Genomic DNA, 23,529 nt, shown 5'->3' with positions numbered 1-23,529 from the left:
CCTATTTAGTCATGATTGCTGACAATGGGTTATATATATATATATATATATATATATATATATATATATATATATATATATATATGTATGTATATGTATATATATGTATGTATATGTATATATATATGTATGTATATGCATGGAAGAAAATGCCGATAATATCGGCGAAATATTGCCGATATTATCGGTTTTTCGGGGAATGGATATTTTAATTGGTATCCGAATGGTTTTTGTCCAAATATCGCGATATTATAATATCGATAATATCGCGATATTTTTTTGAACGGTGCAATCGGACTCCGAGCCGAACGTCGGAGAAGAACGCCGGAGATGGTGTGCCTATTCCCGAGCCGATTTTGTCCCAAAAACCTTGCAAAAACATGATTTTTAACTTCAATTTCACATATAAACTTCAAATTTCACGCATGCAAGAGGTAATAAACGATTCAACATATGTGATGTCGGTTTAGGGTTTAGGGTTTCAATGGAATCTCACCTGAAAGTTTGTTTTCTTCGAGTCGAAGACGAACCAGATGACTGAGCCAACTCCTTGCTCAGCGGCGCACCGCCACAGACGACTAAGCCAACTCCGACTTCGCCAGAGCCACGATCAACGGCGGTGACACCCAGATATCGAGAGGGATTCGAGATTGTCGGACTGAGGAGCAGAAGGCCGTGGTGTGTGTGTAGGGGAAGGGAGAAGAGAGATCGAGAGATCTCTGTGTGTGTGTGGGGGGGGAAGGGAAAAGAGAGATCGGAGAAGGGAGAAGAGAGATCGAGAGATCTGTGTGTGTGTGTGTGTGTGTGAGAAGGGAGAAGAGAGATCGGACAAGGGAGAAGAGAGATCGGAGAATGGAGAAGAGAGATCGAGAGATCTTTGTGTGTGTGTGTGTGTGTTTGGGAGAAGAGAGATCGGAGATCTCTGTGTGTATGTGTGTGTTTGGGAGAAGGGAAAAGAGAGATCGGAGATCTGTGTATGTGTGTGTGTGTGTGGGAGAAGGGAAAAGAGAGATCGAGAAAGATCGAGAGAGAGACTGAGGTCGTGTCTGCGTGTGTGATGTTTGTGTGCGTGCGTTGTGTGCGTGTGTGGTTGCGTGCGTTGTGTCATTTGTGTGTGTGTGTGTGGGTTCCTTCTGTCAGGAGGACACATGACTCACTCAGTATTCCCGACAAGTTTTACAATTATTTTGACAATTTCATATCACTTTTACAATTATAATTTGTATTCTTTTCAGACCATGGATGGTGGTTTCATTCAAAACCGTGTGCCGATATTGTTTTAAAAGGTGGAGTATCAGAGCCATTGTGATATTCTTTCAAAGCTGCCATTGTGATATTCTTTCAAGAGGTGGAGTATCAGAGCCATTCAGAGCCTTTTCGATTATTTTATTTCCCTTACCCCTTTCAAAGTCATTCCAGATCCATTCCAGAGCTTGAACACAGAGGGTTCCATATTTAAAGTAAGTTTACAAACTTATATTTATATTCTTATAATTTATACAACAACAAAAAAATTTGTGTGAACTCGTATGTTAATTTTTTTAAGTAATTAATACTTGCATGTTAGTTTTTGTAAGTAATTAAGTAATGTTAATTTTTTTAAGTAATTAATACTTGCATGTTAGTTTTTGTAAGTAATTAAGTAATGTTAGTTAACAATTACATGTTAATTTTTTTAAGTAATTAAGTAATGTTGTATAATTATTCCCTAGGATAATTTTAATATGTTTAATGTTATTTATTATTTTATTTCCCTTACCATTTTCAAAGTCATTCCAGATCCATTCCAAAGTTTGAACACAAAGGGTTCCATATTTAAGGTAAGTTTACAAACTTATATTTATATTATTGTAATTTATACAACAACAAATAAATTTGTGTGGACTCGTATGTTAATTTTTTTAAGTAATTAATACTTGCATGTTAATTTTTTAAGTAATGTTAACAATTACATGTTAATTTTTTTAAGTAATTAAGTAATGTTGTATAATTATTCCCTAGGATAATTTTAATATGTTTAATGTTATTTATTATTTTATTAATATTAGGTTTTATTATCAAATAGGATTACTATTCATTAATATTAGGTTTTTTTTATTATCAAATTGGATTATTATTCATTAAATTAGATTACTATCAAATTGGATTATTATTCATTAAATTGGATTATTCATTAAATTGGCTTATTATCAAATTGGACTATTCATTAAATTGGATTATTATTAAATTAGATTATTATCAAATTGGATTATTATTCATCACTATGTTTTATATTAGGATTATTTTTCATTAAATTGGCTTATTATCAAATTGGACTATTCATTAAATTGGATTATTATTAAATTGGATTATTATCAAATTGGATTATTATTCATCACTATGTTTTATATTAGGATTATTTTTTTTATCAAATAGGATTTTTATTCATTAATATTAGGTTTTTTTTTATTATCAAATTGGATTATTCATTAAATTGGATTATTATTAAAGTGGATTATTATTAAATTGGATTATTATCAAAAAGGAATATTATTCATCACTATGTTTTATATTAGGATTATTTTCATGAAACATAATTATCATCATTTATAGTAGGATTATTTATATTAGGATTATTATCAAAAAGGAATATTATTCATCACTATGTTTTATATTAGGATTATTTTCATGAAACATAATTATCATCATTTATAGTAGGATTATTTATATTAGGATTATTATCAAAAAGGAATATTATTCATCACTATGTTTTATATTAGGATTATTTTCATGAAACATAATTATCATCATTTATAGTAGGATTATTTATATTAGGATTATTATCAAAAATGAATATTATTCATCATTTATATTAGGATTATTTTTTTATCAAATTGGATTATTATTCATTAATATTAGGTTTTATTATTCCATATTATTTTTTTAATTACTTAAATTTTTACAATCATTTTCTTTACTTCATATTTAATTCTTCTGTAGAATAACTTTATTATTTAGGTTCTCTTATATAATCGTCATCACTACTATATTTTTTGGCCAAAAAATATTTGTCTAATTTTCATGAAAAATAAATGTAGGTACATTTACGATGTCCAGTGGAGCTACTAAACGTGATCCAGCTTGGGAACATGGATACCCAATAGACGGAAACAAACATGGCACAATTTGCAAATATTGTGGTCGGGTAATGAAGAGTGGTTGAGTGACACGACTTAAGTACCATCTTAGTGGATTAGATCCAGCAAAAAATGTCCAACGATGCGATAATGTCCCTCCAGAAGTGAAGGCATTCATTAGCACATTATTAAAAAATAAAAAACAGCAGAAGGAAAAGATAACACAGGGAATGGAAAATATTCGAGCTGGGCTACGGGGAGAAGTCTATGGCCAAGAGCTTGATAGTGATGATGATGACGATGAGGACGAATGTGATGATGACATGGGACCTAAAGAACGACGCAGTTTGAAACAAGCATTACGTGCCTCCAAACAGTCAGCATGGGAAAGAGAACACCTTCATAAAATTCCTAATATAGCACAAGGTTCCGGGACAAGTGGTGGTGCACAAATGAGACGGGGAGGTAGTCTTAGAGAATCACAACCAACACCACCAATAGCCCCAAGTTTATATAAGTCATCCAAAGCACGTCAAAAGAGTGTTTGGAGTTATTTCACTGGAGGTAATGTGAATGAAGGAATGGGGCGTCTAATTAGCAAGTTCTTTATCTATGAAAATGTCCCTGCTGCGAAGGCATCATCACATCATTTCAAAAATATGGTAGTGGGATGTCAACATGCCGGTGTTGGAGTATAACCTCCCACTCCCTATGAGATAAGAAACAAATATTTGGATATGGAGTATAAAGACATTGGCGAGTATGTTAACAAGTTGAGGTCAAAGTGGGAAACTAATGGTTGCACAATCATGTGTGACGGATGGACCGGCCCGACCAGATTGTCTATCATCAACTTCATGGTATACTCCAAGGGAAAGACAATTTTTTTGAAGTCTGTTGATGCTTCAGACCATATAAAGAATTACAAGTACATTTACAAATTATTGATGGATGTAATCATGGAGGTGGGAGAGCATAATGTTGTCCAAGTCGTGACCGACAACGGTTCTGCATTTGTCAAAGCTGGAAAAAAGTTAATGAAGCATCATAATGTGTTTTGGACATCATGTGCAGCACATTGTATTGATCTCATGTTTGAGGCAATAGGGAAGAGAGAGAATGTTGCTACTGTGGTCAAAAGAGCTAGAACGATCACAAATTATATTTACAATCACGGTTGGTTGTTGGCAAAAATGCGTGAATTTTGCAAAGGAGAAATTATTCGTCCAGCTACCACTCGATTCGCCACCAACTATATTGCATTAGACAGCCTACTCAAGAAGAAAGCAGGATTGAAGCAACTATTCACTAGTGACGATTGGGCCAACCACAATTTGAGCCGCTCAAATACAGGTCGTATGGTGGAAAGTATAGTGCTTGATCATGCTTTTTGGACTCAATCAGAACATGTGTGTCAAGTGTTTGAACCTCTTTACAAAGTTTTACGGATCGTTGACACAGAAGTGTATCCTATTATGGGGGCAGTATATGAGTTGATGCGTGTAGTGAAGGATGAATTGGAAAGAAAACATGGTGCAAGGTGGGTCATAAAGATAATTGAAGACCGATGGTATAAAACATTATACCACGATTTGCATGCAGCAGGTATAAATTATGTCATAATTTGCAATTCATTTCTTTAGTTGCATAAGTATTATTTCTCTTATTAGAGTGTGTTTCTTTGAACAGCATATTATTTGAATCCCCGATACCAATACAGACCCGGTGTTGGAGATGATGGTAACCTTATACGTGCTGTACATAATGTATACTCTAAATTAGACCATGCATCACCAGCAGTTGGCCAATTTGGAAATGAGGTACACAATTACTTAAATTATAATAATTACTTTGTTGGATTAAACTAACACAATTTATTGTATTCAGCTAACATGGTTTAAAGATGCAAGAAGAACTTTTGGAGAACCAACATCAGTTGCTGCTCGAACAAATATGTCTCCTAGTGAGTATAAACATATTTCACTATAAGTTTATAATAGAATTTGTTGGAGTTATTAGGCTTATCAACATTATTTTTCATTGTAGCTGAATGGTGGATCATGTATGGGACCGATGCACCAACTGTGAGAAAGTTAGCAATAAAAGTATTATCACAAACAGCTTCCTCATCTGCTTGTGAAAGAAATTGGAGCACATTTGCACTCATACACACAAAGCAAAGAAATAAGTTGGCTCATAGTAGCTTGGAAAAATTAGTTTATTGCTACTACAACATGAAGCTTCAAATTCGAGATAAGGAAGCAGAAATAGATCATGTCGACCGTGGTGACCCACTAGATGTGTTTGATATTGTTGGTGAAGATGAAGATACAGAGGGTAACCAACTTTTTCAATGGATTAGACCTCTTCATTTAGATGATGATGAAGGCAACCCAGCTCCCAGAGTTGCTGAAGAAGCACGTAATGAAGGGATAAATGTAGAAAGAGTATTAGATGAGGAGGTGGGATCTAGCAGCGCTGACTCTTTAGATGAACTTTTGCACCCAAGACCAAGAAACACTGGAATTCCACCTTTTTCCAATCCTACACAACCACAACATCGTGCTGATACTAATGATAGCTCTAGTACAAGATCAGGAGACTCACCTACCACCGGAGGTGGGAATGATGAAGGACATAGTGGAGCTGGAGGTAGTGGTGGTGGATATGGAAACTATTATGGACCACCACCTCCCGGATTTATAAGCCCCTTCACTGGTGAGGCAAACTTCACGCATGCAACACAGGATGATGACCATGGTAGTAGGCGGGCAGGACCAGGAATTGGTGCCATAGGGAAGGACTATACTCGCAGAGAAAGAGGCAAGGGGATTTTGTCAAGTCAAGAAGATGACTCGTTATCTAGAACTTCGGACTCTGTTGGAGTGGGAAGTAGTAACTATGGTAATACTCATAACCAACCATTTCCCTACCTTTCATATCCCATTCATTTTGGGATGGAATCGAGCGACTCATGGAAACAATCCGAGACTCAATCTTCAAATGATTTTGCTTATGGACAAGGTCAACCAATCTCAGATCCATATGGGTGGCATGTTAACAATTACATGCAAAATTATTTTGGGGATTTATCAGTTGATAACTACTCTTCACAATACACTCACTCTACACATAGAGATGATGAAGATAGTCAAAATTTTGAACCTCGTAGGAACTCTATGTGGTACTAAGTCACTCATGTATCTTACCATGCAATGTATCAAGTGTAAAATATTGTACTAATTCATTATATATAAATGATTATGGTGTGTTTAGACTTTTTTAATTAATTACTACATATTTTCTACACTCACAATGTTTGTCAGCTCGCTATATAATCAACTTGATAATGTTAAATCCATCATGCAATGTATTTCCTTTCAATTTTTTGTGATAAACTAATAGATAATTGACTAAATAAACATCCTGCAAAGTTTCAATAAAAATTTCCAAGTTTTTCTTACAATTTCCGTGGTTTCCATGTAATTTTTATCGATATCGATATTATCCCGATATTTCCATCGATATTTCCGTGTTCTCGGACTACCGATATTTCCGATATTACCGATATTTTCTTCCTTGTGTATATGTATATATATATATATGTATGCTGCCAAGGAAGATTTTTCCCTCCGCCCTTTGCCCCTAATTCTTCTCGACCTATATCATACATGCCGAGCTAGGCGAACTGGTGCTCGGTACATGTTTATATATATATATGCATGGCCGACAAATTATATTAGGTAATCAGGTTACCTATATATCTCGACCCTTGACACCATTTGGTTTTCCTCGGTCCAAATTTTTCAAGATGGTCGAAGAGGTTATTTATTAAAGTGGCTGAGCCTTGTATAGAATTGTGGCAGCCAAGGAAGATCATAGCGTTGGCAATACAGAGATGTTGTTGCCGAGTAAAAAGTTTCATTATCGGCGATACGAGAGTTCTTCGATTGCACTAATTTCCTTAACCATTCGGCTTATGAGTCGAAGTTCAAGGAAATTGGGGGGTAATGTTTGGACCCGATTTTACACCATTGGCCCAAGTAATCGACGTCGTTGAGTGAGCATGGTTCTCAACCGTCGAATGGAAAAATGGAGATATTTTCCTAAAGGATAATATTATGGATTTTATCATAATAATTATCTTCTAAGTATCTTTTTAAACCAGATAAATATGATGCGATTTATATCTCCAATAAAGCGGCACAATTCAAATTAATGCGAATGTTTGGATGTGGATGTGCGGCACAATTCAAAATGAATTTAAAATTCATTTAGTTGGGGTCAAGATGCATGCAACAATAAAAATGATGGTTTTGGGTGATGGATGAGACAGGAAGTCTAGGAAAGCTAGGTTTTTGGTGATGATGTGATTCCTAGATAGGCTTTTCAGTTTGTTTGAAAAGTCATAGATGACAAACGGATCAGTTTTCTTCCTAGAGTTTAAGTCGCAGTTGAACACCGTCAACCAAGCAAATATCAACCCAGAGTCCATTTGAGATAAATACATCTCATTAAACATGTGATCTCATCATGAAATACTGTTTGGCTTCACATAGGCACATGATAAAGATACATGCGGATTATACTAAAGAGATTAGGATTTGACCAAAAGCTTGAACGGTGGAAGAATTTTAGTAGCATGGTGGAGCTTCAGAACTTATCAACTGTGTACTCATCCCTATAAATACGAGAAACTGTGCAACACAAATGAGCGCTCCAATTCAACACACAAACTGCCCTGCACAAACCCTCGCTTTCGCGAAACTTCTCAACAACCTTGAGATTTTTATTTCCCTTTTTCGTCGACACATCTTCAGTTTGGATAAACAACACTGTGAAGGCAACCGACGAGCATCTTCAGTTTAGATAAACAATATTGTTGCCGTAGAATCAGCCGACTACGGAGCACCTTTAGTTTGGATAAAGAGCACTGCGTCGAGGCTGACTGGTTATTTATCCAAGTCTTGATCGAGAAGGATTTTCGAATCCTTATTGGCAGAGGTCATTTCATTAACCTTCTCGGCGAAGTGAGGTGTTACAAATTACTGGGCTTGACACATTGAACGCTGAGTTGTTTATGATTGGTTATTCACAAGTGGGTTTTAGAGTTCGACATTCTGACGGCCGAGCTACTTTCACAATCAAGACGTACATTTGTTTTGAGTACTTGTGCCCGTATAGTCTGGTGTCGATTTGGCGTGCTTATACTTTAATGAATATAATCAATGTGATCGAATCCGGCGCCGATGATTTGTGAACTTCGCAGAACTAGTAGCCTTGTCTTTAGGCTCTAGAACCCGAAGACTGAGACGTGTTCCTTTCTCAACCGCAGTCGTGAGATCAAGAAGTCAGCAGCACACCCAACGCAACATTAACACATTTTACTTCTCGGCCAAGCTCGGCTGACGAGTTGGCACGCCCTGCATACAGCTAAAGGACGTAGTTAGCTCATTAGTTACTCAACCTGCGCGTCATGTAGGCTTGGTAGCTTTTAGGGTCAACATGATTGTAGGGATATAGTGATCGTGTCCTTTCATCGGACATCATGCGATCATAAATCATTTAAACTTTAAAATTAAATATAAATAGTACCTAATAAAAAATGACTATACGATGTATGATGAACGGACATGATCACAAGATTTCTAGGATCCAAAAAAAAAAAGAATTGAAAACTACATAAATTTTTAATGCAAAGATCTGATTGGAGGGACTTTTTAGATAAATCTTTTCTTTTTCTAGTATGTAGGAGAAATCATTTCCTCAACCACAATTTTTTATTCAAAAATCCAAAATCGATCCAAAGGAAGAGAGAGGCTCGAGCAACATGCTTGGGAAGTAGTGCCCTAAATTTACCACGTGACCGTCACGTGATATCACTCGTAAAAATTGGACAAGCAAACGAACATTTACCCACATCCGTCATCGTGATCAATCAAAAAAGAGTTGATGATGATCGTCATCTAGTCGTCGAATCGGACGGTGGGCACAAGTCACTTGACAAATCAAGGAGCCACCAAACCCGCCGCTGATCCACACGTGCGAAAAGCCCACAGGGCAAATAGTAGACCCAACAGAAACCCTTTTTCCAGTTTCCCGTCCACGTCATCCTGTTTGACGACTTTCACGATGATACCGATGAAAAACTCTTGACCGTCAGATGAAATCCCCAGAATCATTTGTGACCGTCCATCAGACTCTTATCCTTTAATTACTCTGCTGTTGAAGCAATGAAGCGTAGTACAGATATCGGATTCACAAACTAGAAGAAAATCCTCGAGCCTCAATCTCTCTCTCCTCTCTCTCTCTCTCGCTCTCTCTCTCTCTCTCCTCTCTGAATCGAAGCGAGGCGAAAGGCAGAGAGCCTATATCTCTGTTAACCCAGAAAACCTGGTAAGCTTTTTATCTGCTATTTATTATTTTATAATTGCTCTCCTTTTCTACATTATTTCTAATTACTCTCCTTTTCTGTCTCGTATTGGTTTTTTTTTTTAAATTCTTTTTTCTGCATAAACCCTAATAAAAAATAAAGCTAGGATCTGTGGTTTTTCGTTTCAATTGGTTTTTGTTAATAGTGATTGATAGATACATACTGGAAATGTTAAATTTTTGGGGATATAAGTTGAATAATCTGATGCTAAAATGGTTTTTATATGTTCATTCCAAAGTTTGATAATTGGGTTTTTCCGGGTTTTTGTGAATCTAGGGTTTTGAGGCTGCATTTTGAGGATTTGGGGATGGAAAATGGTGATAAGGTTGCTGGTGGGTCTGAAGTGGGGGAGAACAAGAGTGTGGAAGTTGAGGTTGTTGAGGGGTCTAATGGACTCAAGGATGACGCCGAAGATGAGGTTTTCGAGGAGGCAATAGAGACACAGGAAAATTTGCAGGAGCAGGGGAGCAAAAATGATTTAGTGGATGCTGCTGCTGTTGGTGAAGAAAGAAAGGCTGAGATGGTTGGTGGTTTGGGGTTGGACTCTCTTATAGAGAGTCCTAATGTCGAAAACTTTGAAGAGGCAATTGAATTTCATGATGAGGTTGGGAAATCTGATGGTGATGATGGGGAGGAGGCAATCGTGGCTGGTGAAGTGAAGGTGGAAAACATGGTGGGTAAGAACAGCGCTGATGAGGGTGGAGGGCCAGGCGGAATTGATGATGGACAGACTATAAAAGAAGTAGTCAGTGAGGAAACAAATGGATTGACAGATGATGAGTTGGTGGGCAGCCAAGAAGATGGAGTAAAAGAGGTTACTCAGGTTGGGGCTGGTGGAGGAATAGCAGGATTGACAGGTGGGGATGAGGCTGATGTAAAGTCTGTAGTTCTTGAGAATGTGAAGTTTGAAAAAGTCAATTTTGAATCAAATGGACTTGCGGATGATGGATTGGTGGGTAGCCAAGACGTTGAGGTGAAAGAAGTTTCTGAGATTATTACTGGTGCGGAAGTAGCAGGTTTGACAGATGTGGATGAGGTTGATTCAAAGCCCAATGCAGTTCTTAAGAATGAGGAGCCTGAGAGGAATGATATTGAATGTTCAACTTCAGAGCCAGTGCCTGCAGATGAAAAATTAGATACTGAAGATCTTGATTCTCCTCAAGTAACTGAATTTACTAAGGAGATTTTGAAGGAAGCTGCTAATAGTCAGGAGTTAGAGGATAATTCCTTGAGCATTGAGAATCAAGATGAGAAGACTGTGGACCTAGCAAGTGCTTCAGATGGCGTTCCTTTGAAGCTTCAAGATGATAACAGTGTGGAACTGCATGATAGAAACATGGATACAGTGCATCAGGAAGGTCATAGTGCTGAATCAAATGATGCCACCCTTAGCATTGAAGAAAAGCAGGAGGAGGATAATAAGACTGAAAAACCGAAAGATACTTTGACTGTTACAGATGCAGAACATCAAGGTTTCAGTAATGGGGAAGTGAAGGATTCTTTCACTGTGCCAGGTTCAGAGCATCACGAGGAAAAATCTGAACCAAAAAGCGTTTCATCTGCTAAACAGCTGTCTGGGGAGGGTGGTGAGGAAAGGATTGTGACATCAGAAAGGGAGATCTCAGCTCTTTCTAAAACATCTGCAACTGAGAAAACAGAGAAGATTCAGGATGGGGCCACTAATTTGAGAACAGAAAGTAACAAAGTTCATCAACCTCAGCGAGCTGGTGAAATTGCATGTGAAGTTCGCGACAACATTGCTGTGCCTGAAAAGAAAGAAAACATTCCGGGGGAAAAGGGAATCACTAAAGTGAACAAAGAACAAGAGATTCGGCCTGCACCAGCTCTTTCTTCATCTTTAAATTCTACACAACGAAGTCCCCCTCCTGCTCGTCCAGCTGGCCTTGGGCGTGCTGCCCCACTTTTGGAACCTTCTCCTAGGGTGGTACAACATCCTCGAGTAAATGGTACAATATCTCATGTGCAAAACCAGCAAATTGAGGACCCTGTTAATGGAGAGGCAGAGGAGTCTGATGAGACTCGTGAAAAGCTTCAGATGATAAGAGTGAAATTTTTACGTCTTGCACATAGACTTGGGCAGACTCCGCATAATGTTGTTGTGGCTCAGGTTTTGTACAGATTGGGATTAGCTGAGCAGCTGCGTGGTAGAAATGGGGGCCGTGTTGGTGCCTTTAGTTTTGACCGTGCAAGTGCCATGGCGGAACAGCTTGAGGCATCGGGGAATGAACCCCTTGATTTTGCTTGTACCATTATGGTTCTTGGAAAGTCAGGAGTTGGTAAAAGCGCAACTATCAATTCTATATTTGATGAAAAGAAGTTCACTACTGATGCTTTTCAGATGGGAACAAAGAAAGTTCAGGATGTTGTGGGTACTGTGCAAGGGATTAAGGTACGGGTCATTGACACACCTGGACTTTTACCTTCCTGGTCAGACCAGGGACAGAATGAGAAGACTCTCCTCAATGTTAAGCGCTTTATCAAGAAAACACCTCCAGATATTGTGTTGTATTTTGATAGGTTGGACATGCAGAGCAGAGATTTTAGTGATATGCCACTCTTGCGCACCATCACAGACATTTTCGGGGCCTCTATTTGGTTCAATGCAATTGTGGTTCTGACTCATGCTGGATCAGCTCCACCTGAGGGCCCAAATGGTGCCGCTTCTAGTTATGACATGTTTGTCACTTCACGATCTCATGTTGTTCAGCAAGCCATTCGTCAGGCAGCCGGGGATATGCGCCTCATGAATCCTGTTTCATTAGTAGAGAACCACTCCGCTTGCAGAACTAATAGGGCTGGGCAAAGAGTCTTGCCAAATGGTCAGGTTTGGAAGCCTCATTTGTTGTTGCTCTCCTTTGCATCCAAGATTCTGGCCGAAGCAAATGCATTATTGAAGTTGCAAGATAGTCCACCTGGAAAACCTTTTGCAACTCGAACTAGGGCACCTCCTTTACCTTTCTTGCTTTCATCACTCCTTCAGTCAAGACCACAGTTGAAGCTGCCTGAGGAGCAGTTTGGTGAGGATGACAGTCTAGATGATGATCTGGATGAATCTTCAGATTCTGATGATGAATCAGAATTTGATGAATTGCCCCCATTCAGACGTTTGACCAAGGCCCAGGTGGAAAAACTCTCCAAAGCACAGAAAAAGGCATATTTTGATGAGCTAGAGTACAGGGAAAAGCTCTTTATGAAGAAACAATTGAAGGAGGAAAAAAAGCGACGGAAGTTGATGAAAAAAATGGCAGCTGCAGCAAAGGAACTGCCAAGTGATTATGTCGAAAATGTTGAAGAAGAGAGTTCTGGTGCAGCATCTGTACCGATTCCCATGCCAGATTTGGCATTGCCTGCTTCCTTTGATTCTGATAATCCAACTCACCGTTACCGGTACCTAGATTCCTCCAACCAGTGGCTCGTAAGACCTGTTCTGGAACAGCATGGTTGGGATCATGATGTTGGTTATGAGGGTATAAATGCAGAAAGACTGTTTGTTGTTAAAGAAAAGATACCCTTATCTTTTTCTGGTCAGGTTACCAAGGATAAGAAGGACGCCAATGTCCAAATGGAAATTGCTACTTCAATAAAGCATGGAGAAGGGAAAGCGACTTCATTTGGGTTTGATATGCAGACTGTTGGAAAGGACTTGGCTTATACTCTACGAAGTGACACAAGGATCAGTAATTTTAGGAAGAATAAGGCTACTGCTGGTCTCTCAGTTACTCTCCTGGGTGATGCTTTATCGGCTGGTATGAAAGTTGAAGACAAATTTATTGCTAATAAACGGTTCCAATTGGTTATGACTGGTGGCGCAATGACTGCCCGTGGTGACGCTGCCTATGGTGGTAGTTTGGAGGCTCAGTTGAGAGACAAAGACCATCCTTTGGGTCGTTCCCTATCAACCCTTGGGCTCTCTGTCATGGATTGGCATGGAGATCTTGCCATAGGGTGCAATATACAGTCTCAGATTCCAGTTGGACGGCATACGAACCTGATTGCTCGTGCCAATTTGAACAATAGGGGGGCAGGACAACTCAGCTTGCGCTTAAATAGCTCTGAACAGCTTCAGTTAGCTTTGATTGGCCTTGTTCCTCTGCTCAGAAAGTTTTTCACCTTTCCTCAACAGTTGCAGTATGGACAATGATGAAAATTAGAATAATAAATGTGCCGTGGCAGCGTTGAGGTATAGGTCGTCATCAAGAGTGAGTGAGGAGTTCATCCTGTGATGGCCATCACCACAAGTGAGTGATTCTAAGCTGCTGGTTTCAAGGCCTTTCAATCTAGTATTTAATTGATCATAGTGAGGTTAGCTTCGTAATTAAATATTGGCAGTTGTTAAATTAAGGTACTGGACTCGGTGTTGCTTCTATTTCACTCAGGCCTTTGTCTTAATTATCTATATAAAGGTGGTACCCGGTGCACAAGGCTCCCGCTTTACGCAGGGTCTGGGAAAGATGAATGTCGGCTAGCCTTACCCCCATTTTATGGAGAGGCTGCTTCCAAGTCTCGAACCCGAGACCTACCGTTCATGGGCGAAGGCACTTACCATCGCACCAACTGCGACCTCTGTCTTAATTATCTATATGAGTGTGAAAATTCATTTATATTGCCAAAGTTGTTGATTGCTTGGTATCTCTTCCAATCTCTGCTTATTTAGGTTCTTGTGCTTGTAATTCATTACGCATTTCATTTACCTTATATTGTTCATTACGCATTTCATTTACCTTATATTGTTTATGGATGGTTGAGGGCCTTGAATATGAAACCGAGTGTTTACTTCCAGTCATTGATATTGTTTGTGCATGGCAGAGGGCTTTGAAAATGACCAAGTTTTTAGTCTTTTGCTGTTGGTGTTTGATCAATGTGAGCTGCGCCTAAAGGAAGCCTGGAGTATGAATAATTTTCTGCTTAACCCTGTCCTTCCACTCGTTTTTGGGAGGGAAGGAAGAGAGCAGCACCAATAGCATCCCTCAGATTCTCTTCTAGTAGGGGGAGTCATCCGCAGGATGGTGGAAAATAACGAGGTTATCTTTTGCTCAACGCTGTTTTTCTTGTTCTCGTGTTTGTAATGCAATTTTGACAGACTTAAGAATCGTGCATCAGTTAGACTATTGTAAACTCTTCTTTGTAATGTACCGGGACTTATTTTTTTCCGTGTAGATTTCTAAGAGTTGTGCCATTGCTCGAGTGATTAGATCGGAGTTACGAGGTTTCATTTTCTTCTTTAGAACACAGGCAGCGCAGAATATGTACTTACCATTACTGGTCTTGGTAATGCTTGCCTTGCCTTGCCTTGGCTCGGTTTTCCTGTCGCAGTGTGTGGCTCATAATTTAGAATTTACTGTGATATTAGAAGCCTGCCAATTGCTAGGTTCTACTCGCAAGGTGCCAAAAGGTTTTTTCATACTGTTTTGAAATTTTGTACACGTCATTGAAGGCGACGGTCTTGGGGGTGGGGAATCGAACGTAGCACATCAGATGCTTGTAAATGCTATTAATTACTTGAGCTCCGAGCCTTTTAGTTTGTCTTGAGGAATTACAGTTTAATATTCAAACTTCGCTGGTCTGCACAACATTTCTTTTATTTTGGAATTTTATTTTCTGAATTAGTGTAAAGATAAATTTACATACTGAATTGAGTTGCGATGATATTTTAGGTAGTAAATTTGGTTTAAATAGAAGTTGATTCTTGAATTAAAAATAATATGGGTGTAAAAGGTAAGTTGGGGATAGAAAGATGTTATATGAGTTAAATAAAATTTCCTTTTGCATTATCATTAGAAATATTAAGATTCTGATTGTAGTGTCTTGAATTATCCCACGAAATTATTTTGAGCACTAACGGATAACCATTATCACCGTCACCTCCGCTACCACCGCATTACCACGGCCATCACCACCACTCTCTCTGTTATGCCGCCACCATCACCATGACTACCGCTTTCCCATCACTACCGTCGCCGTTTCCACAACCTTCATTGCCGTTTCCTCCACTAGTAAGTCAACAACACAACCGTACTCATTTTCGGCCTATTTACTTCTCACACTCTCTTAATTTTCGACATTTGGATCAAATGAATTGAAAAAGATCAAAATACATAAATTAATAAAATGTATGTGAGAAGTAAAAAATGATGTGAATATCACACCTCGTTCTTTATTAGTGTAAAGAGCAACGTTAAAGGTCTACGATTTCATTTTCTAATTTGGTTCAACTTTCAACCCTTATTTAATTTTAACAACATACATCCAACTCTGCTGCCATATCATTTTTATTCAAAAAAAGAAGTTGTGATGATTATAGTATTTATTGTCTTATAAGTATTTTATATCGCCGGCAAAGAATCAAAAGTTTGCCCACCAAATCCAAACACAAAGTACAAAATTTCGGCAGCATAAACCACAAGGCTAGCTACTTGTCATTTGGCAAGGTCCTACAACTTCTTGTGTGCGGAATATTTGCCACATTTTGTAACATTTTACGTGTATTATACGAGAGTAATGTGCTTAAGTGTAAAATACAGAGAGCTTTAATGAAAATAGGTTTTATATTTTTCTTTACCCAAATAATTCTTATATACTTATTCTTTACCCAAATAATTCAACATACTTCTTCTTTCCTTCCACGAGAGAGCTTTCACTCTATTGTGAGAGTTTTTCCCCTCTTTATGTAAAGGTTTCCAATCTTGCTTAAAATTGGTGGCGCCAACTCTAGTTTTGGCTGGAGTCGGTTGCCAATTTCCCTTTTCTTTTCTTTTTTGTCTTTTTTGTTCCCCTTTTATGCTGTGTTTTCCTCCTCCATCTCAATATGTCCTCCTCTTTTTATCTTTGTGACATCCCTTGCTCTTGTTCATTTGGGTTTCGATCTCCTTCTTCTGATATTCATATATCAGCCATACTTTCCGTCGACATGGTGTGTAGAGTTCCGGTTCTTCAACCAGCCACCTTCTCTCTATTGTCTACCGTTTCTGGCATTGTTGCTCATGGTTTTCCATGGGCTTCTTTCTCTTGGTAGCCGACTGATTTCTTTTAGTTGGTTATCCCTACTTTGTGGCTGTGCTCGGAGAAGCTGTTCAAGTTTGGATGATGAGTTTGGTGAGGCGATGCTCAGTGATGGGCGTGGATTTGTGCAGATCGAGATATACTGTTTCGATGGAGGCGGCTACAGTAGATTTCTTGGTTTTGTGTTTTTTTGTCGTTGGGCCTTAGTTGTTTGGCTGTGTTCTTGTTGGATTGTCTGGTTGACCCCTTTTTTTCCCTGTTTATGTTTCTCTGTTTGTGGTCTTTTGTATGTAACATGTGTCTTTGATGTTAATAAAATCTTCCTTGACCATAAAAAATAAATAATTCAACATACTTTATTTAATGGGAATGACAAAATAAACACAAATGAACTAAATATGAAAAATTCACGGTCTGAAAGCAAAGTCCAAACACAAACCCACGATTTACACCACAAATCTCATTCAATAATGCAAAATTGTAACATTATATTCAACAATGGCACCACTAGTATCAAGGAAATAAGTCTTGACCAATGCAAATCCACGCGCCAACCGGAAAACACCGGTTCCGGCGACGATGGGCAACTCTCTTACCGACTGCCCAATCGGGTTCCGCCCCAAAACGGTGAGACTGCTGCCGCTGTGCTTCCCACTCGTGAAAACAAAGTTCATAGCCGTAAGCAGGCTCACTTCCTCCTGTGAGCTAAACCCATATAGCCCTTGCGCCCGACCCACCAGCTTGGAACCGGGTTTGGGTCCCTTGGTCAAGGGGTTGTCGAAGATGTTGACTAGGCCGAAGTAGGGTAGTGATGTGGAGGTGTTGGATGCGTTGGCCACCGTCACCAAGGTCGGGTGCGGGCCGAAAACGACCTCGTGCAAGTAGAAGTGCAGCATGGTCAGCTTCTGTTGTGCATGGGAGAGGTTTTGATACCATTGGTCAATGTTCTCCCTAGGGTTTTCAATGGCGCTCTGTACCATTAATGGCGTGGACAAGCATGCTATGAACAAAAGGTTGAGAAATATTATTGTACCGACCCTTGCCATTGTTCGCTGTATATATCAAAGCTTGAAGGGCAGGGAGGCATTATATAGTGGAACTCTTGAAGCATCCAAAATATATATTTTGTTTTCTATAGCTATATTTTAATTGTTTTGCCCATTGGTGGAGGCCCTTTTTTAAAGTTTTGTATTTGTTCAAATATTATGGTGTTTAAGATTTTATATGTCGGACCAACATTTTCATCCCTGAACGATAAGATCCCAACTTCCCACAACCGGCGGAGCCATGTTAAGGGCTGTAACACAAAAGACTTCAATTCAACTAGAAGTAGAAATGTTTATTTTGTATTATAATTTGTGCTGTCAGTTTTTTGATGATGTGAGAGGTTTTTCTTTCTTTAACAAATATTGCATTAATTGACACCTGTTGCATGACCAATTAGAATTAACAAGGGAGTTGATTGATAACCATTTTCTTTCTCCTTTTCACTTTTTAAAAACTTGAAGTTAAAACTAAAGGAATGTGTAGAATTGTAATTGTATGATTTCCCAGTCAAAACAATGTCATCAATGTCATCCACATAAAGTGATAAGATGAGTCGTAAAACAATGAAAAGTGAAGAGAGAAGGATCGGTCATGCTTTGGACAAAACCATGACAGATGATACAAGTACTTAGCGCTGGAACTAAGGACGGGGAGCCTGATTGAGACCATAGAGTGCCTTAAGGAAGTTACAAACCTTATGAGGGCGTTGAGGATCCACAAAACCCGGTAGTTGGACGAATGGACCACCATGAGTAACTGTTAAACGAGAACAAGGTGAATGGTAGTGGGCTTAACAACCAAACTAAAGTCTCATCATAATCGAACCCATGTTGTTGATGCAAACATTTAGCAACCAAATGGACTTTATACCTCTCAATAGAACCATCTGCATTATGCTTAATCAGAAAAAACTATTTGCATCCAACTAAATTTTGAAAAAACTATTTGCATCCAACTAAATTTTGAGAAAGATGTGACAGAATAAGAAACAACGTACCAGTTTTAAGTTAAGCATTAAATTCCTCTGTTATTGTTGTACGCCATTCAGGGAAATGTAGGTAGGCTTGACAAGATCAGAGACAAAAGCAGTGAGTGCATGTGGAAGTGGATAAGGGACGACATGATCTGGATGGGGCACGCCATGGGATAGAGGGAATGACATGGTCTGGATGGGGCACGGCATGTGGAAGTGTACAAGAGCGGATTGCCATGGGATAGAGGGAAGAAGGCACGACATGGTCTGGATGGGGCACGCCAGTGGCTGGATTGGGCTAATGATGAATAGGCATGTGGCTGGGTTGCTGCAAGCCAGCGGCTGGAAGACTGGGGATGGTAGTATGGTGGCTAGAACTGGACCAGGCCTAAGGAAGTGGGCTGGACAGCAAGGGCTGAGTAGCAGCTAGGCTACATGAGGAGAAGCACGGCAGTAGACAGGGCTGCAAGGGTAGTAGGGCGAGCAAGACGAAATGTCATTTCGAATGTGACATGGTGGGAGATGGAAACTCGATTTGTCTTTGGATCAAGGCATCAGTATCCCTTATATTGCAATTTGTAACCTACAAAAACACATTCTTTGGAACGAGGTCCCAGTTTGTCAGTAGTATAAGCTTCTAGGTGCAGGTAACACGCAAAACCAAACTTACAAAGAGAAGACAAATTTGAGTGACGACCAAACTCAAGGGTTTTTTGGATTAACATGACGCAATACAAGCTATCGCACCTTGTGAATGTGGAACCATAAGGGAAGTCAAGCAATACCGCCAGAACCAGAAGAGTATGAAGTCCTCATGGGATTAGACGATACATATGCTGCTGCCCGTGGCCAAATTCTTCTAACGGACCCGCTTCTTCCAGTTAATCAAACCTACCCACACATCCTACAAGACGAGAAGCCACGCAATGTTTCATCTGCTACCACAGCCACACTCGATATGACAGCAACATTTGCGGTTCGACATGGTAACTGTGGATTTGGTAGAGCCCCACGCAATCTCCATCTGAAGTGTGACAAATGTGACATGATTGGACATTTCGCCAAGACCTCTCGATCACATCTCAAGTGTGGCTTTTGTAATTTGAAAGAACACATAATTGATACCTGTCAGAAACCCAAGAAGACCAAAGACACACAATTGATACCTATCAGAAGCCCATGGATCTGCGCACACCCAAAGTGAATCATGCTCCTCAGACCAACGAGGCCTCATGCACACAATCTAGTCCTTTCACTATAGAACAATACCAAAACCTTTTGGTTTTACATGGCAGCAATAAGTCACCAATCACGGTCAATCTTGTAGGTGCTTCCTCCAGTCCCCATAGCCTCTCAAGTAAATCATTTCGAGGTATCGCTCTTTGGAAAGATTTAGTATGGATCCTTGATTTATAGGCGATTGACCACATATCGTTTTCTCTTGCTTTGTTCACTACATGCTCACCAGTACAAAATCGGACTGTGCAATTACCAAATGGCATAGCTGTTGCCATGACTCACATTGGAGGCATCCGTTTTTCCTCTAACCTAATATCGCATAATGTCCTATGTATTCCCTCGTTCAAATTGAATTTGATTTCTATCAGCAAGCTGGTCCAATACTCCAATTATGTTGCCATATTTGCTGAAAATCTGTTTGTATTACAGGAAAAATTAGTGTGGTACAGTAATACCATGTAACTTGTAATACTCCCACTTAAAATTTGACTGTGTGTTCCTATTTTGTACAGTTGGAAATGAACTGATTTTACTTTTTTTAATTTAAATAATTAAAAATTAAAAAAGGAAAACTAATGAAAAAGGCTTGAAAACTTTGAGTTTTAACGATAAGGACAAAATAAAGGGTAAAGTGAATAGTATCAGGATTGACTTTTTAGTATAAAAAAACGGTTTTTTCATTAAAATGAACAGTATTAGGAGCTTTCGTTAAAGTTCCCAGATAAAAACTATCCAAAGTGACACTGGTCCTGAGTCCCACAAAAGAAAATCTGTCTCTCAGTAAAGACACAGGGAATGCCTACCTGATGCCTCATCGTATCAAAGAGTAGTTGGGCTACTCATCTACGTAACCATCACACGTCCCGACCTTGTCTACTCGATTCACGTACTCAGTCGCTTAATGGACAAGCCACGAACAATACACATAGAGGCATCACATCAGGTGTTACACTATATCAAAAGCACACCTTGGCAAGGTCTATTTTTCCTTCACAAAGCTCCATCCAATTAAATGTTTTCTGCGACGCATATTGCGCACAATGTTGTGACACTCGACGATCAGTCACTAGGTAAAGCATATTTCTTGGGAGATCATTAGTTTCTTGGAAAACCAACAACCAAGCCACCATATCTCAGTCAAATGTAGAAGCGGAGTGTCGACCTATGGTTGCTGGATGTTGCGAAACCGTTTGTTTAAAATACATCTTAAGTGACTTGGGGATCTTGCACACAGCATCCCGTCAAGCTATATTGTGATAACCAAGCTACACTCCCCATTGCCTTGAATCTTGTATTTCATGAACGGACCAAACCCATAGAGATATATCGTCATCTTGTTTGAGAAAAGGTTCGAAGCGAAATGATCAAGACAGCTCACATACCAAGATCACAACAAGCAGCTGACATGTTCACTAAGCCCAAATTTCCCATTCAATTTCTAGAATCTTAATTCATCTATGTATTGTATATAACCTTGTATTGATTCAATAGCAGAGATACAATTTTCCCATTCAATTTCTAGACAATAAGCCCAACCCTGAAGCTAAATGGCGGAAAAGCGGATTCGAATTCATGTATATAGATACATTTACTCTATCCTATACGTCTATGTGTTGAACTTATATAGCCAAGAACAAGATTAAGCTGCACAATCAAGAAAGCACAAATCCCATTGCATGTAAAACACTGCAATTACACTAATCTGATGTACCTCCATTCGAAAACATGGCTGCTGTATTCCAAACTCAGTGCACTGCAATCCTTCTCCTCTCTGTCAGATTACTTAATGCTCTAACCAAGAATAAGACTTATGTTGAAGTAAATATGTTTTTATTTAAATATTTAAATATATTTATGTTTTGTTTTATTACTAATATTATATACATAACGTTTTGTATTATTATCATTATTCTATGCATAACAGCCAATTGATTTTGGCTTTTCAATGAGATAAGGAGTTACAGCTTTTTAAGTTTGAAAGGTGCCATTACTTCTCTGAATAGAGATGAAAATTCTGACATGATACACAATAAAACCGTTTTTATTTGACATACGTTTTGATTTTGTCCTGCTTTCATTTCTCTCAAACCTTCAACGTCTCTTTATTCTAAATGTATCTATAGTAGTTCCTGGAATCATTGGAGACATACGAAAAATATATATATTTTTTGATACATAGTTTTGGTAAGCAACATATTGAGAGGGTGTGAGTTCAAAGATTCTTCCAGTGTACAAGGAAGAATCTTATGAGAAGGAGGTTCTTGGCTGTTTTATCCTGGAGACGACGTGGTGTTTGTGAACTGCTTGTACACTTTGGGCAGAGCTGCGAAACGTCTTAAAGAGAGCGACTTAGTCCGCGACTCATCCCAAGAATCATTCACCACTCAAGGCTTCTACATTTTTCGGGTAACTTCGTCCCTTTCTATTTCCGTTTTCAACAACTTAGTTCTTAATCGAGCGCACATCTGTGAGAGCAGAGGTCACAATATATATAGGCATATATCTCTCATAAACTAATAAGGATTCCCTATTAAAATCCTTATAGAAAACAGATTATGTTTTCTAATTCATATCAATTTAATACCAAACACAATACTTCATACATAAGGATTGATACACCATATCTCATAATGCTTTCTCATACGTATTGGACTTAATCATTCAACGTCAAAACATCCAATCTCATGTTCATATTCTTACATTCTCCCACTTGAACATGAGATCGACTTTTGACAAGAATGTCTCCGATTATAAGAAGTGATCACTGTTTGTACCATACTTGACCAATCCCGAAACTCCTGAGCACCGGTCAACATTATACCGTCATGGACCCAGAAGAGTTTCCCTCCAACCAGGAGACCAATCACAGCACGACATGTGTCGACATCAGAAGCCAATCATAGCGCGACACGTGTCAACATTAGAAGCCAATCACAACACGACACGTGTCAATGTCAGAATGAAACTAGAAACTCTCTTCTATAAATAGAGATCATTCTCTCACAATATTTCCTAATGTCATTTGTACTAAATTATTCACTTGTACTCACTAAAGGAGAGCTTGAACCTATGTATTTGTGTAAACCCTTCACAATTAATGAGAACTCCTCTACTCCGTGGACGTAGCCAATCTGGGTGAACCACGTACATCTTGTCTTTGCTTCCCTGTCCCTATCCATTTACATACTTATCCACACTAGTGACCGGAGCAATCTAGTGAAGGTCACAAACTTAACACTTTTTGTTGTACCAAAGTCCTCACTGATTTTGTGCATCAACATTTGACGTCGTCTGTGGGAACGACACTTATTCCCACTTTCTTCAGCTTTGTCAAGCTGGTTTCCACCATTCGTACACTCTTTTTTGACCAGGCATCCCTCTCCAACATGGGGAGCGAAGGAAGCCATAGCACACAGAATGACACCCCTCTTACACATAGTGCGAAGCAACGAAAGAATGAAGGAAAAAGGGTTGCTCTTCAAGCTAAAGCCGATGAGCTAGAAGCTCAGAACAACAAGATAGCAATGAGGTCCTCCCGAGCAGTATGAGAAGCTCTTTGAGACGTTCCACGAAACTAGGCATACTCAAACATGCGAGCTTGTTGCCCCTGTGGATATCAACCATCATCTGGGTGCCCCCCAACACGGAGGGTTACCTTTCTTCGAGATAGGTATCCCTGACGAGGAGCGAGATAATCATCA

The 23,529-nt window shown here is 39.0% G+C and overlaps 2 protein-coding genes and 1 long non-coding RNA gene across 11 annotated transcripts; 1 reads left to right on the top strand and 2 right to left on the bottom strand.

Moving 5' to 3' along the window:
- The first annotated feature begins 9,350 nt into the window (after positions 1-9,350).
- On the top strand, positions 9,351-15,140 carry LOC103420056 (translocase of chloroplast 120, chloroplastic-like). 9 transcript variants are annotated; one of them, XR_011581374.1, is made up of 5 exons: positions 9,351-9,512; positions 9,826-13,808; positions 13,974-14,196; positions 14,377-14,591; positions 14,728-15,140. XR_011581374.1 is itself a non-coding variant. In XM_029102186.2 (2 exons), exon 2 carries the CDS (start codon positions 9,857-9,859, stop codon positions 13,709-13,711), a length of 3,855 nt encoding a protein of 1,284 aa, XP_028958019.2. In that variant the 5' UTR covers positions 9,351-9,512; positions 9,826-9,856; the 3' UTR covers positions 13,712-14,353. The 9 variants fall into 9 exon arrangements, 1 of the variants encoding a protein (XP_028958019.2); XR_011581373.1 differs by lacking the exon at positions 13,974-14,196; XR_003773230.2 differs by having other exon boundaries at positions 9,826-14,196.
- Positions 15,141-17,033: 1,893 nt separating this feature from the next.
- Positions 17,034-17,549, bottom strand: LOC103420057 (dirigent protein 1-like). Its single transcript, XM_070821810.1, has one exon. The coding sequence runs from the start codon at positions 17,547-17,549 to the stop codon at positions 17,034-17,036; it is 516 nt and encodes a 171-aa protein (XP_070677911.1).
- Positions 17,550-18,092: 543 nt separating this feature from the next.
- LOC139196456 (uncharacterized) lies at positions 18,093-19,461 on the bottom strand. The gene is made up of 3 exons (XR_011581371.1): positions 19,337-19,461; positions 18,614-19,187; positions 18,093-18,372 (listed from the first exon to the last, which is right to left on the bottom strand). It is a non-coding gene; the product is annotated as an uncharacterized lncRNA (long non-coding RNA).
- Between the last annotated feature and the right edge of the window lie 4,068 nt (positions 19,462-23,529).

The sequence above is a fragment of the Malus domestica genome, chromosome 05 (genome assembly GCF_042453785.1).
Source record: "Malus domestica chromosome 05, GDT2T_hap1".
In the NCBI taxonomy this organism is placed as follows: Eukaryota; Viridiplantae; Streptophyta; class Magnoliopsida; order Rosales; family Rosaceae; genus Malus; species Malus domestica.
The sequence above is the reverse complement of the archived record's forward strand: the minus strand, read 5'-3'. Positions and strand labels throughout refer to the sequence as shown.

Excerpts from the sequence above, each read along its gene's own strand:
- LOC103420056 (XM_029102186.2), top strand. The coding sequence starts at position 9,857 with ATGGAAAATGGTGATAAGGTTGCTGGTGGGTCTGAAGTGGGGGAGAAC.
- LOC103420057 (XM_070821810.1), bottom strand. The coding sequence starts at position 17,549 with ATGGTACAGAGCGCCATTGAAAACCCTAGGGAGAACATTGACCAATGG.